Source organism: Phasianus colchicus, chromosome 22 (assembly GCF_987193195.1).
Source record: "Phasianus colchicus chromosome 22, bPhaCol1.hap1.1, whole genome shotgun sequence".
NCBI lineage: Eukaryota > Metazoa > Chordata > Aves > Galliformes > Phasianidae > Phasianus > Phasianus colchicus.
The window spans coordinates 6,961,493-6,974,468 of NC_143457.1; the positions used below are offsets into that span (position 1 = coordinate 6,961,493).

At 64.4% G+C, this 12,976-nt stretch overlaps 1 protein-coding gene across 7 annotated transcripts; it reads right to left on the reverse strand.

Annotated features, from left to right (window-relative positions):
* Positions 1–4: 4 nt before the first annotated feature.
* On the reverse strand, positions 5–12,576 carry PLEKHG5 (pleckstrin homology and RhoGEF domain containing G5). 7 transcript variants are annotated; one of them, XM_090123185.1, is made up of 22 exons: positions 10,695–12,412; positions 9,162–9,238; positions 6,745–6,874; positions 6,552–6,654; positions 6,384–6,444; positions 6,193–6,284; positions 5,980–6,116; positions 5,755–5,903; positions 4,048–4,233; positions 3,720–3,890; positions 3,553–3,648; positions 3,415–3,465; positions 3,132–3,281; positions 2,945–3,055; positions 2,731–2,880; positions 2,523–2,660; positions 2,330–2,449; positions 2,122–2,254; positions 1,929–2,044; positions 1,699–1,859; positions 838–1,626; positions 5–757 (listed from the first exon to the last, which is right to left on the reverse strand). In XM_090123185.1, the coding sequence occupies exons 1-22, from the start codon at positions 10,825–10,827 to the stop codon at positions 748–750; spliced, it is 3,264 nt and encodes a 1,087-aa protein (XP_089979311.1). In that variant the 5' UTR covers positions 10,828–12,412; the 3' UTR covers positions 5–747. The 7 variants fall into 7 exon arrangements, with proteins under 7 accessions (XP_089979311.1, XP_089979310.1, XP_089979313.1 ...); XM_090123184.1 differs by having other exon boundaries at positions 3,720–3,893; XM_090123187.1 differs by lacking the exon at positions 10,695–12,412 and adding an exon at positions 12,448–12,576 and having other exon boundaries at positions 1,699–2,044; positions 3,720–3,893.
* Between the last annotated feature and the right edge of the window lie 400 nt (positions 12,577–12,976).

Below are 12,976 nucleotides of genomic sequence, written 5' to 3' on the forward strand. Positions count from 1 at the left end.
GGCGCAGCATGCACACAGCTAGGTTTATTGCTTGGCTGGATCGCACTGCAGCCAGCACAGGTGCCGTGGCCAGTACATGCCCACAGTGCAGCCACCGCCACCTCCCAGTGCCAGCAGGCAGCACTGCTACAGGGACAGCCTGAAGCACAATAAATACACACTCTGCAGTGGCATCCCACTCCAGTGTGGGCTGTGTCAACAGGCAGTAGCTCCCCACCAGCCCAGCACAGGACGGCACCCAGCGCTCGGCCACTGCAGCTCCCACGCTCCTACATCCTGGCCCCCAAACCATGCCCTGGCCAGACCCTGTGGCCACTGCTAGCCCCACCTCAGCCCTGTCCCCTCGTGTCGTTGCCCCCCACCTCCTGCCCCACGTGCCAGCAGCCCTGTGCTGCCCACCCCGCAGCCATCTCACACCTTCCCCACTCCCCGCTGCCGACGTCACCATCCCTCCTCCCTGCGCGGAGCCGCCGAGCCCATGGCCTCCCCAGGCGCAGCCCCACGGCCACACTGTGCGCCATGTCCAGCTCCACACGGACACCCCTGGGTAGCAATGGGAAGCCCGGTGCTGCCCTGCCGGGATGCATCCTCCCAGACGGGACTGCTCTGTGTCCCCACGTGTGACATCCTGGCACAAGCTGGTGGGTGCCTGCTCTGCCCAGCCCCGACGTTACGCTACGGTTAGAAGCAGGAAGAGCTCTTGGAGCAGCCGCACGTCCATCCTCATCCTCACTGCCCTGGCAGCTCTCAGACCTCCCTGCAACGCACAAGAAAGAAAGAGGCTTGGTCAGGGTGGGGCCCGGCACGTGGCATGCAGAGGGGATGGGCTGCACATACGAGGCTGTCAGCGTGGAGTTGAGGAGCAGTGTGGTCCGTATTCGGTAGAGCTGTGCCAGCGTCAGCTTGCGGTGCTGCGCTGATGAGGAGTCTGAGAGCGTGCGGTGGGCAGGGGGCTGAGGGCTGTGGCCGGGCTTGCCCATGGTGGGCACAGGGGTCTCCATGGGCTCCTCTGGCTCTGAGAGCTCTGAAGTGGAGTCACCACTACTGCTGCTGCCGGCACCGGGGGCCAGATGCTCTGGGGAATGGCTAGTCCGCTGGAGCAACGGGGGAGCAGGGGGGGCCATGCATAGGTCAGAGAGGCTCCGGCTCTGAGTGAGTGGGGCAGGGGGCCCGGCCAGCAGTTGAAGCAGGCTGGCCTCTGACTTGGACTTGAGCACTCGGGCCTTGCAGGGCAGGAGCTGCACAGGCGTCCGACGGCGCAGCCGGGGCGAGGGGGGCCGTGGGGCCAGGGCTTCTGGCCCCTCCTCAGCCCCTACGTCCTGCTGTGGGGCAAAGTCCCGTGGTGAGGCAGGTGAGAGTGTGCCATAGGCGCTGTCGATGGATGCTGAGCAGCAGCTGCCAGGTTGTGCGGTGACACTGGGGGGCAGGGGCAAGCTGCCTGAGGGCAGCTCGCGCGTTGGGGTGCTGCCAGAGGTGCCGGTGGCGGTGCTGATGGAGGTGCCAGTGCTGACAGAGGTGCTGTCTGATGGTGAACCGAATGGCCCCACATCCAAGTCTGGGGAGGAGAGCTCATCGCTGCCGTCCACCACTACCACTGAGATGGTCTCAGTGGAGCCGTCTGAGGGGCTGTGGGAGATGGGAAGGTGAGGAGGGGGCTGTGCCACACTTGTGGTCACAGTGTCCCTGTCCCACTCATACCACTGCTGGGAGTCCAGGCTGGTGCTGCTGCGGCGCAGCACCGTGGGCGAGCTGGCGGTCGAGGTGCTGCTCTCACTGTCCTCCTCATCTTCCTCCTCCTCCTGCAGGCGCCGGCACTGCCCACGCTGCTGCTCCTGCAGCCGCAGCCGCTGCAGCAGGTTCTGGGGATGGCAGGTGTCAGAGGGCTGTGGGCACGAGACCCCCACGTCCCTCCCACACGGTGTCTTCACCTGTGCGTTGTGCAGCGCCTCGACCCAGCTGCGGCACAGCGACTGCCCACTGGCCTGGAAGGTGTAGGCAGCCACGGCGCTGCCAAACTCATTCAGGTAGATGAGGAGGAAGGAGCCTGTGGATGAGGGGCTGTGAGGCCTGGACTTCTAATGTCTTCCTGGCGTGCAACTCCTCCCCCCTGGTGCCACTCACCTGGGTCCTTCAGCTCCCGGCAGATGACTTTGTCCACCAGCAAGGGCTGTCGGATCACCTTGGTGCGCTCAGCCTTTTTGACGGGCTTGGTGATGAGGAAGAGGTCGGTGAAGAGGAAGCAGTAGACGTCCATCTGTGGGGGTGAGACCAGGGCCATGGGTGCCAGCCCGCACACAATGCATGAGCTCCCCATGCCCCCCATCCTCACCTTGCTGTCTTTACCTTCCCGCATCTTCAGGCTGCCTTCGAGCAGAAGCTGCCGGGTGTCATCCGGGGAGGTGCCAGGCATGGGGGCCGTCAGGTCCAGCCGCAGGAACTCCTTCAGCAGCTGCAGGGAGCCAGGGAGGTCAGCACAGGTCAGGACACAGCACAGCACTGCAGCTGTGCCGTGCCCAGCCTACCTTGTCCACCTCGTCCGTGCTGCCCTCCACCACCTCATAGGCATCGATGCGGCTGAGGATGGCAGCCAGGCGCTGCTGCTCCTGCCGCTGGCGCATCCGTGAGTTGACGTGGTTGATGAAGTGCTCCACAGAGCCGATCTGCAGCACAGGCACAGGGCTGAGAGGCTGGGTTGCCCACCTGCCCCCGTTCGCACATCGTGCCCCTTACCATGGTGAGGATGGCATCACGGGTGCGCGCATCGTCTGTCTTCTTCAGCACGGACTTGAGGAGCAGTGGGTACTTGGTGAGGCGCTGGTGCGGCTTCACCAGCATGTCGCTGAGCTTCAGGCGGCTGCACTGCTTGTGCTTCTCAGCCCACTGCAACACGCAGATGTCAGCTCCAGCCGCAGCCCCAGCCCCAGCCCTGCCACTCCCCCCTTACCGTCACATAGGCACGGAAGAGCTCGCTGTCGCGCAGCAGATTGCGCATGTACTCCATGCAGCCCTCCTCCTCCATGCAGTACTGGATATAGGGCTTGAAGAGCGTTCCAAACTGTGGGCAACACGGAGGTGTCACTGCAGGGCACAGCCCGGCACAGCCCATGGCGCAGCACAGGGTTGGCACTCACCGTCTTGAAACCCTTGAGGAAGTCCATGGGGTCAAGCAGCACCTTGGTCCGGCGGGCCTTGTCCAGCACCGGGGCCATGACGCTGCTCCACAGGCTGCGGTGCAGCTGGATGATCTCCCCAATGTTGCCAAACAGGCGCTCAGCATCCACCTACGTGGGGAGGCGGGGAGCCGCCGTGGGTCACATCCCCATGCACCCACCATGCTGGGGGACCCCTGCTGTGCACCACGCTGCTGTTACCCCAGACCCCACAGCACAGCCCCTACATACACAGTGCACTCACCTCACACAGCAGCCCTGACTCCTGAAGGTTCAGCAGGCAACAGAGGAAGAGCTGTGGGGACAGAGCAGGAGCTCGTGGGGCAGGAGCCATGGTATGGGGGACACTTGTGGCTGAGGAACATGGGCCATGGGCACTCACATCAGTGATGACCTTTAGCTTTCGGATGTAGGTGGCCTCAGTGTGCAGCAGCTCCCAGATGGCTTCCTGCTGGTGGCACTGCCGGCGCGTCAGGGCCTGCAGGGCCAAGCGTCAGTGTTTCACTATCCAAAGAGTGTGGCCAGCACCACCATCAATCCCAGCCCTACCTCTGTGCCCTCAATGATTTGCTGCCAGCTGTCCTCTAGCACCAGGCTGCTGTCGTCCCCATCCTCCTCCCAGGAGTCCTGGTCGAAGCGGAGCTGCGGTGGTAGTTTGGGCAGCCCGAAGCTGCTGTAGGTGTGCAGCTTGCTCTCCAGCTGCTCCATCTTGTCCACCTCCTGCTGGAAGGCATGAGCAGATGGGCTGGGGACAGTGGCAGAGTGCCATGGTTCTGTGGCCCTGCCCCCCAATCCAGGGCACAGCCATGCAGGACCTCATCCCACCACCGCCCCAGCACAGCACCATGACTCCCACACCCCTCCTCTGCCCACCTACCCGCCCAAAGGGGCCAGTGCTGGTGCCGGAGCTGAAGAAGCCACTGAAGCGGCTGGCAGCACGGTTCTTCCAGGTGTCGGTGCCATTGGTGGGCAGAGAGCCGCTGCCATGCAGGGATGGCTCAGGGCTGGGGATGCTGGTGTCCCCCAGGAACTCCGTCATGTTCTTCCGCCGCCTGCCCGGAGCCTGCACAAGTACAGTCGGTGCCGCAGGTCAGCACCAGCCCTGCACGCTTCACAGTGCAGGGACAGCCCCCGAAAAGCCCTGCTCTGCTCCTGCTGATGTGTCCCCCACACCCTATAGCCGGTCCCTTTCTAGGGTGTGCAGAGCCAGGCCCCCACAGGACATGAGCTCTCTGCGCCCGCACCCGCACTGACCTGCGTACCTGCATCCTGCATACAGGGGGCCAAGTGCACCGGTCCTGTGCCCACACCCCGTGGCAGAGGGGCACCGCGGCTCAGCGCATCCCACAGGGTGCAGCACCCCGAGCCCCGCACCACCCAGCCGTGCTCTGAACTTGAACCGCAGAGTCAGGCAGCTCTGGCTGGGCTTCTCCGAACAAAAGGAGGTGGGGCCAGCGCAGAAAACCTAATTTCCCTCCTCGCCAGATAAGCTAAACAGACCCGAACAATTCGCTGGCAAAGATCAAAGCCCACCATCCCGCAGCGGAGCTGGGTCCCGGCCACACAGCACCCGCCTGCCCGGGCACTCGGCTCATGCCACGCTCATGAATCCCCACAACCCCATGCCAAGGCCACACCACGACGTGGCCTGCCCTCTCCTCTCCTGGTACAAAGTGCAGCATGGCCATTGCATGGTACAGAGAGACATACTGTCCCCAAGCCGTAACAGCACCATATGCCCAGTGAGCCCTGGAGAATCTCTACTTCGCCCCAGCACGGCCCCATAGCTCACCATGCCATGGTGTCCCCAGGCGCCCTGGCCCACGCTGGCCCTGCTGCCCTGGTTCGGCTCTGCTCCCACCTGCCCGCGGGGACCCAGCTGTGGAGGTGGCCCTGTGACCGCCATCCCTTCTGCCCCCCCAGCGCAGTGCCAGTCCCACTGCCAGGCATCGTACTGCCGGATGCGGGCAGCCACCAGCCCCGGCCACACAGCCAGCTTGGTGCACTCGGGGGCTTCTGGCACAGAGAGCTAAGAGCTGCTGGCCCCACGCTGGGATCCCTGGAGCCAAATTCTGGGGAGCAGGAGCTGCGTGGCTGTGTGGCCACACGAGTGTGGCATCTGCTCCCACAGGGAGTGGCAGCAGGTCCGGCCCCACAGCTTATCTGGGACCAGGGTCCACAGGGCAGGACTGAGGCTGCACACAGCAGCTGACAGGTGCCAAGGCGAGGAGGGACAGTGGCCACGTCCCAGCCGGGAGTGCAGCCAGGGCGAGCCCTGGGGTCTGCATGGCAGCTCACAGCCATGGGGCCCTGGGGCGTGGAGCTTTGCTTTGCTCAGGTACCAGCCCATACGTGGCACAGCTGTAGGGCTGCCAGCTGAGCTGCCACGCCTGGCGCCAGGCACTGCCCACACTGCAATGTGGCACCACTGGCACAACACAGCACTGCTGGGAGCTGAGCCCATTCTCAAGGCTGCCAGGGGGTTTGCACCCTCATTGCATGAGGCCAACCAGGAGACACCCTACTGCTCTGGTGTGCCCCTACCCCCCCGGATACATGAGGCACAGGGTGAGCGGGTACTCACCAGGATGTCAGTGCCCTCCCTACGGCCCGGCCCTGGTTCCAGCCCTGTCCCAAGGAGTGCAGCGGTGCTGGCGGGGCGCAGGATGGGCAGGCTGGCTGAGCGTGCGTCCCGTGCTGCTTGCTCCACCTTCAGCTCGTCCCCAGGCTTGGCTACGGGAGCACAGAGCTGTCAGAGCCCCCAGCCTCGTGATGCCTGGGCTGGCCTTATATTTGCTCCCCTCCATACCTTTCACTCGCAGGTAGTGTCCCCCGAAGCGGTACGCCTCAAACTGGAGGGAGAGCGGTGTGTTGGACTGGTCCAGGTAGATGTCCACCTTGCTGTGCTCAATCGCCCTCCTCTCAAAGACTGGCAGCAGCACATCCCTGTGGGATATCATCATTATGGGTCCTGTGGGATCTCTGTGCCTGTCAGGGCTGTACCTGGCATAGGCACACTCACCCCAGGGACTTCTTCTTCATGGCCGGCACAATCTCCGCCTCGATGTCAACATTAAGGTCGAATTTGAGGGTGAAGCACTCCTTGCTGGGGTCCTGCAGGAGACAAGCAGTTCACCAAGGGCTCCCACCCAACTTGGATGTGGCCACAGTATAACCCCACAGCAGAGCCCCAGGAAGGGGATGGTGCCTTACATCTGTGTGCCTGCGCCGAGCCTTCTTCTTGGGCAGCTTCAGTGCCGAGCTTCTCCTGTCCCTGCGGGCATGGGCAGAGTGAGCCAGCAGTCCTGCAGGGTCTGCTGGCAACACGGAGACACCCGCTCTGTCCCATGAACTGCAGAAAGGGCTGGGACATGCACTCACCCTCTCCCGTCCGCCGGTCCCTCATCATCATCCTCCATGTCAGAGGCAGGGCTGGTGCGCGGCGGGCACGAGCGTGTGGACACGTTGCGAGCCAGGATGGAGCCTGTCAATGAGCAATGGGGCCAGGCTGTGCTCAACCTGCTGGCCCTGCTGTGTCCCACCAAGGGCCCAGGATGCAGCCAGCCCGGCTCACCTGGCGGGGGCAGATCGAAGCGGATGTGCCCATCGAAGTGCATGGTGTCATGCAGGTGCCCGTCGCAGGCCTCACACAGGCTGAGCGGGCTGCTGCGGTTCAGCTGCTGGCACTCGGCATGGTGGCATACCTGTGGGGTGCAGCTGTGGGCTGGGACAGGGCAGCAGCGGGATCCCCTCACCCCCTGAGGGCTGTGCTGAGCCCCCTCCCCATCACCACTGCACTGCACAGAGACCCTCAGAGCCTTGGGACTGCAGCAGAAGGGCTGCACACAGCTGGACACGGGGGGAGAGAGGGCACTGGAGGCTCTGGGGGCACCTGACCCCCACTCGCCCATTCCTGACGTCCCATGCTGGGCTGAGGGTGCACCAGGACCTGCTGTGCTCTCAGAGGGGCTGCAGGGCCACTCCGGAGCCCTTTTGTGTTTGCGAGATCAGTGTCCCCACAGCAGAACGGAGGAAGCAAGTGTCTGCAGCAAAACAATGCTCGCAAGCCGATGCATTTCCTCCGATTGTGCGCCCAGCCTCAGCCTCGGCCGGGCATTCACAGGCATTTATTTTTAAACCCCTGGCCAGCCCCAGCGCGGCGCACAGCCCGTGACCCTTTGCTGGGGGCTGTGCCAGGGGTTGGGGTGCTGCTGGGGGCTGTCAGCCCACACCCGAGGTACGTCCCCATCTGGCAGTGCCCCACGGCCACCCCATGAGTAGAAGGGCTGTGGTGCGGCATCCCAGGAGCGCGGGCCCCGCTGTGCGGCAGAGGAAGCGCCGGTGCACCCCGAGCCGCCCCCGCTTCCTGCCCTCCTTCCTCCCGGCGCTGCTGAGGTCAATGCTGACGCGGCCCGCCGCCCGCGCTCCCCCAGCACCACACTGCCTTCACCGCACCCGGCTCCCCCCACCACGGGGATGCCGAGGGACACCCAAACCCATAGGCAGAGCCTGGGACTGCAGGGTGGAAGCACCGCGGCTGTACTGCTCACCAACCTGCCCGCCTGCACGTCCTCGCATGGCCCCATCTGGCTGCCCAACACTGGGGATGGCTCCCGGCCGTTTGCTCCCGGTGGTGCTGGCACGAGGCCGCAGCCTGGTGCCACGTGTGTCCCGCGCTGTGTTTACCCAGCAGCTCCACCCGTGCAAACACGGCACGCCACGCCTGCGGCCGCGCTGCACACCTGCCTGCCCGCCTCACTTCCCCCATGCCTGATCCCCACTCTGCCCACACCGCCCTCCCCTCCCCAGGCAGGTGCCTGCCCCACTCCCTGCACTGCAGGACAGAGGTGCTGGGGGGGCTGAGGGCACAGCCCGGCTCTGGAAGGAGCTGGGGAGAAGAGTCTTCCCAAAACCCGCACTGCTTGAAAGGTCACCGCTTTGTTATTTCCTCCCTGATGCTCTCAAAAGGCAGCGGGTGCCTCATTCCAAAAACCAGAGCTCATCTGCTCACCATAAAAGCCTGCGGTGGTGCTGCCAGGCCTCCAGGGCCCAACTACCATCGCTCTTGTTGCTGGAGCAATGCTCCTGCGCTGCCCTTCCCGCCGAGACCGGGAGCATCGCACCGCACGGCTGAGCACTGCACGCCCTCCCCACCAGCGCGGCCTCGGCGCACTGAGCAGGAACCCGGCACTCACCAGGAGCAGAGCAGCAGCGCGGCACCAGCAGCGAGGACGGCCCGGAGCGAGCCAGCAGGTCAAGCAGCCAGAGATAAGGGGCCCTAAATCCACTCCGGCTTTACATTAGCGATCAACAAGATTAGGAGAGGTGGCATGGGGCGCTTCCAGCCGCAGGCTCTGCTTAATTCCAGAGCCTTGCACTTCCCAGCCTGATCACGGCGCTCCCATCCCTCCACATCCCTCAATGGACGCGGGTAGGAACGCGGCTGCTCCTAGAGGGGCCCTGTGTAGCTCTACTGCCAAGCCCCGGTGTGCAGCAGAGAGCTGCAGCAGAGGTTCCCTCCCTCCTGGGCACAGCCGCGCTGCCTGTGCTGGCTTGCCGAGCGGTGCTCCCACCGGGAACAGGACAGACGGGCTCAATGAGATTAGCCTGAATTACAGCAGGTGGGGAAACAGGGAAGCTGCTGCCACGCAGTTAAATCCCAGCCACGCACGAGCCTGCAGGCACACACGGGCGGTGGGACCGCGATGCTGCCAAGGGATGTTTGCCATACACAGCTCCCACCATGTGGGGAAGTGGCTGCAGCCCTTCCCTGCTACCTAGCCACATCCTACTGGCCCAGGGCTTTCTGCCCCATGGCTGCCTGCCAGCCAGCTGCACCAACCAGTTCTGCTGGCACCAGAGGCATTGGGAACCAGGGCGAGCCCATGGGAGCCTCCACCTGCCCAGATCTGCACCAATACTGCATGCCTGCTGCCTTCCTGATGGCACAGCCCGAGCTGAAAGCCGCACTGCTGGCACCCCATGCCCTACCTTGGCCGCCCTCCTCTTGTCAGTGCAGTCAGGATTCTGGCAACGCAGCCCCTGCTCCTCTGCTGGGCACTGCTCATCTGCAGGAGAGAGCTGGGGTTAGCGCTGGATGCACACATGGAGCCCTGGAACCCCACGCCCAACCCTGCCCCACAGCTGTTGCCCCATGGCCCCTGCAGGAGGATGGGTCCCTGGCAGTGAGCACCCAGCTTTCGGGCAGAAGGCAGAGAGCAGAGGCTGCCAACCTCCTGCCCTGGTGATGCACCAAACCTCATGTCCCCATGCCCAGAACCCAGCGCTGTGACTCCAGCTTCTCCAGCAGAGAAGAGCAGCATGCACCCGCAGCACTGGGACCAGCTGCCTCCTGCTTCCTGCCACAGAGTGCCGGGGCCACTCCGGGCACATGTTGCCCACAGAAGGGGTCCCACAGCTGCTCCAGACACGGGGCTGAGCAAGGCCAGGACTGCCCACAGCTGGGAGAGGGGCTGGGAGCTGCCCCTGGGATGGGGACGGCAGCCCTGAGTGCTGCCAGCGATGATACACAGTGCACTCCCCAAACTCCCACTGCTGCAAACACAGGAACGGGCCCAAAGCCCCAAACCTGCCCTAATACGGAGATTTATTTCCCGATGGGTAACAGAGCTGGGATGGCCACAGCAGAGAGCAGGGCTTGGGGGCATCGTCCTGCATCCGCTGCCAGGAGAGGCACGGGCCGAGGGCAGTGCCAGGAGTGCTAAATCTGCTCCTCGCCAGTCCCCAAAGGGGCTTACGGTCTGCTTTAAGCTCTAACAGCTAAATCGGCCTTGAGGACAAATCCTATTTTGAAAGCTTTTGTTATGTGTCGTGCCTAATAGTTTAAAAATAACAGACTCCAGGCAGCTTGCGGCACACCAGTGGGCACCAGGGCTGAAGCGAGAGCTCTCCTGTGCGCAATGTGTGGCCTATGCTCACACCAGCCCAGGGCACCTCCATGAGGACCCCCGTGGGCACCCCTGGGTGCAGTGCCTGTGGGAGAGAGCCAGGAGTGCGGCTGCCGTGGGGCCCCGCTGCCCACACGCCAGCCCCACACTGCAGCAGCACAATGGGCACTCTGTCCCCACCGCCGCCCCGCAGCGCCCGCCGGGCTGCTTGGCCCCTCCACCACCATCATTTCACTTGACCTATTATGAATAATAACAGAAACAAATCAGAAATTCTTTCAGACTGGCAAAGGGATGTTTGCCCAACTCACCAAAACCACGAGGAGGGTGACAGCAGCCCCCTGCCCTGCCGCCCCACACCAGGTCACACTGCAAACTGCCGTGGCCCTTCCCAAACACCACCACCGGCAGCAGGGGTTCACACACACACACACACCAGGACTTCACAACCTGCTTGCCAGTTGTGGTGCATGGAGCAGGCAGCTCTCTGGGTGCTCCCCAGCTGCACCACAGCATCCCTTCTCCCAGCCCTGCCGCAGTCTCCCAGCGCACAGCGGTCCCTCTGTCTCTGTGCAGGGTTTTTGCCACACCATCGCCCTCCAGCCCCATGACGTACCCGCCAGCTGCTCGCTGATGTCCAGGCTGGAGCTCCAGGAGAAGCGCTCCACCGCCCCGTACTCCATGCCCGCCAGCGCGGGGGGCAGAGCCCCCAGCTCGTATGCACCCCGCTTCTTCCAGTACAGGAACATCGTGCGGCCACAACGCGGCACCTGCCCTCACCATGGGGCACCCAGGGGGCTGCCTCGGCCGAGCCGTGCCCACACCGGTGGGACTGGCCAGGGGGCCCGGCTCTGGCTTTAAGAGCAGGTCCCGCTCTCCGGACAAGCACAGCATTCATCCCGCGAGCCGGGAGCGCTGGGGTGGCGGAGGGTGCTGCTGGAGGCTGCCCAATGCCCCGCGCACAGGGTGCACAAAGGGCCTTTCTTCAGCCTCCTACAGACATTGCACAAATTTCACTTTCCGCCGTCTATGAAAGAAATTTCGGCCGGGGAGACAAGACACGCTTGTGATTGAAATAATCGGCATGAAGAGCGCGGCTGTTCGGCAGCTCCGGCGGCACAGGGCCGGGGGGGGAATGCTGCGGGAATTGGGGGCTGAGCGCTGCGGGGAGGACGGGCACAGCACTGAGGACAGCACTGGGGGTGGGCATGGTGCCCCACGGCACCAGCACAGCTCTGACTCCGGACCCCCACCCTGCGCTCAGCACTCGGCTGCAATTCGAGCATTGAGATCGTGGCACAGCTTTGCAGCAGCTCTCCCTGGCTCACACAATGGAATGTTCTCCCTACGTTTGAGCTCCTAGCAGAGTCCCGGGTTTGGAACCTGCACACCATTCTGCCCCACGCCCCGCACAGGAGCTCAGGTGGAGGCAGTGCTGAGCTGGGACAGCCAGCAGCCGCGTGCCCCGGCTCCCCTGCGAGGCACAGGAGGTGACAGGGAGGAGCCGGGCCGAGGCTGAGCCCCCCTACCTGACTGCCTTTGGGACAGCCCTGCATCAGCGGCACAGCCCTCCCAGCGCTCCCTCCTGGCCTCCTGCCCCAGACTCGCTACCACAGCCTTGTCTATGTGAAGCCATGTTTTCCATACACCAGCTCGGCCCCGAAGAGAACCGAACCCCCATCAGTGAAACCATCCATACTTTCTGGCAGCGGTCACTGCCGTCGGGACAGCAGCACCCCGGGGTGCGCTCAACCAGGATGGGGTGTTTGCGGTGCTGAGCCAAACAGGAGGGACCTCACCAGCGCTGAAACGGCTCTGCCCACCCGTCCCGAGGAATGAGCTCCAGCCTCATTGTTTCCTTGCTGGCAAGCTCTCCCCAGCTGCTGGCGGTGACGCAGCACACGTGCGTGGAGACGGAGAGTTTCATTTTCCTCCTCACCACCATCAGGCAGCCGAGATCTGCTCTGGGCAAAGCTCCCTAAAACGGGACAATCTGCGCGGAAAGATCAAGCGAAGGCAATTCCTGCCCCAGCTTCGTCAGCACCGACACCGCCCGCGGCCATCACTGCGCGCTGCGCGCAGCTCCGCCGCCTCCGGGACCCTTCGCCAGGAGCTTTTGTGGGGGAGGAAAGCAGACGGCGGCCACGGCCCCGCAGGTGGGCAGAGCTCCTCCGCCCCCAACCCCCGCTCATGTGCCGGGGGAGCGGAGGAGGGGCAGCGCGTGCCCGAACCCGGCAGAGCATCAGCGAACAGCAGGGCAGGACCCGGGGGGGCCGGGCCTTTCCAGCGGGCGCCCCGCAGCCGCCCCTCCCTCCGCACACCCGGAACGGCCTCAGCCGGACGTCGCCCCGCACGCCCCGCGCACTCACGCGTCCCCAGGCGAAGGGTGAGGCGGCTGCGGGGACGGACCCGCGCCTGGGCGCAGCGCTCATCGCTCCGCGCGGTGCCGGTACCGCGCCACGCTCCGTACCGCCGCCCCCCCGCCCGCAGCGGGAGGCTCCGCCCCGGCCCCGTCTCACCTTTCCCGGTGCCCCCCCGCCCGCCGCACAGATGGACCCGTATTTATTTTCGCCACCGCGCCGGCCTTCCCCGCGCCGCCGGAGCCAACCATATGGGCAGAATTAGGGCCGGATTAAGTTCAAGCTTTAACTCTTCGCCGCGCGGAGCTCCGTTAGGATCCCGGTGCCGTCGGTGCGTTGGTTTCCATTTTCTCACTGGGGTTCACACTGTTGCCCCACGCAGTAGGCAGATAACACATCCCTCTCCATTCCATGCCTCTACCCACACCGCAGAGCTTACACTCGAGGCTTTTAAGCCCAAGCAATCCATTCCCCCATCTTCCCCAAAGCATCACTGCTTCTGCTGCGCCACCACCCCACCTGCAGTCCGAGCGGAAAG

What these genes read in the sequence shown, in the direction of transcription:
- PLEKHG5 (XM_090123181.1), bottom strand. Translation starts at nt 10,827, where the DNA reads ATGTTCCTGTACTGGAAGAAGCGGGGTGCATACGAGCTGGGGGCTCTG. An exon ending in GCACGGACGAGGTGGACAAG is followed by an intron (nt 2,450 to 2,522) that starts GTAGGCTGGGCA and finishes GGCTCCCTGCAG; the next exon opens with CTGCTGAAGGAGTTCCTGCG. An exon ending in GGGAAGGTAAAGACAGCAAG is followed by an intron (nt 2,255 to 2,329) that starts GTGAGGATGGGG and finishes TCACCCCCACAG; the next exon opens with ATGGACGTCTACTGCTTCCT.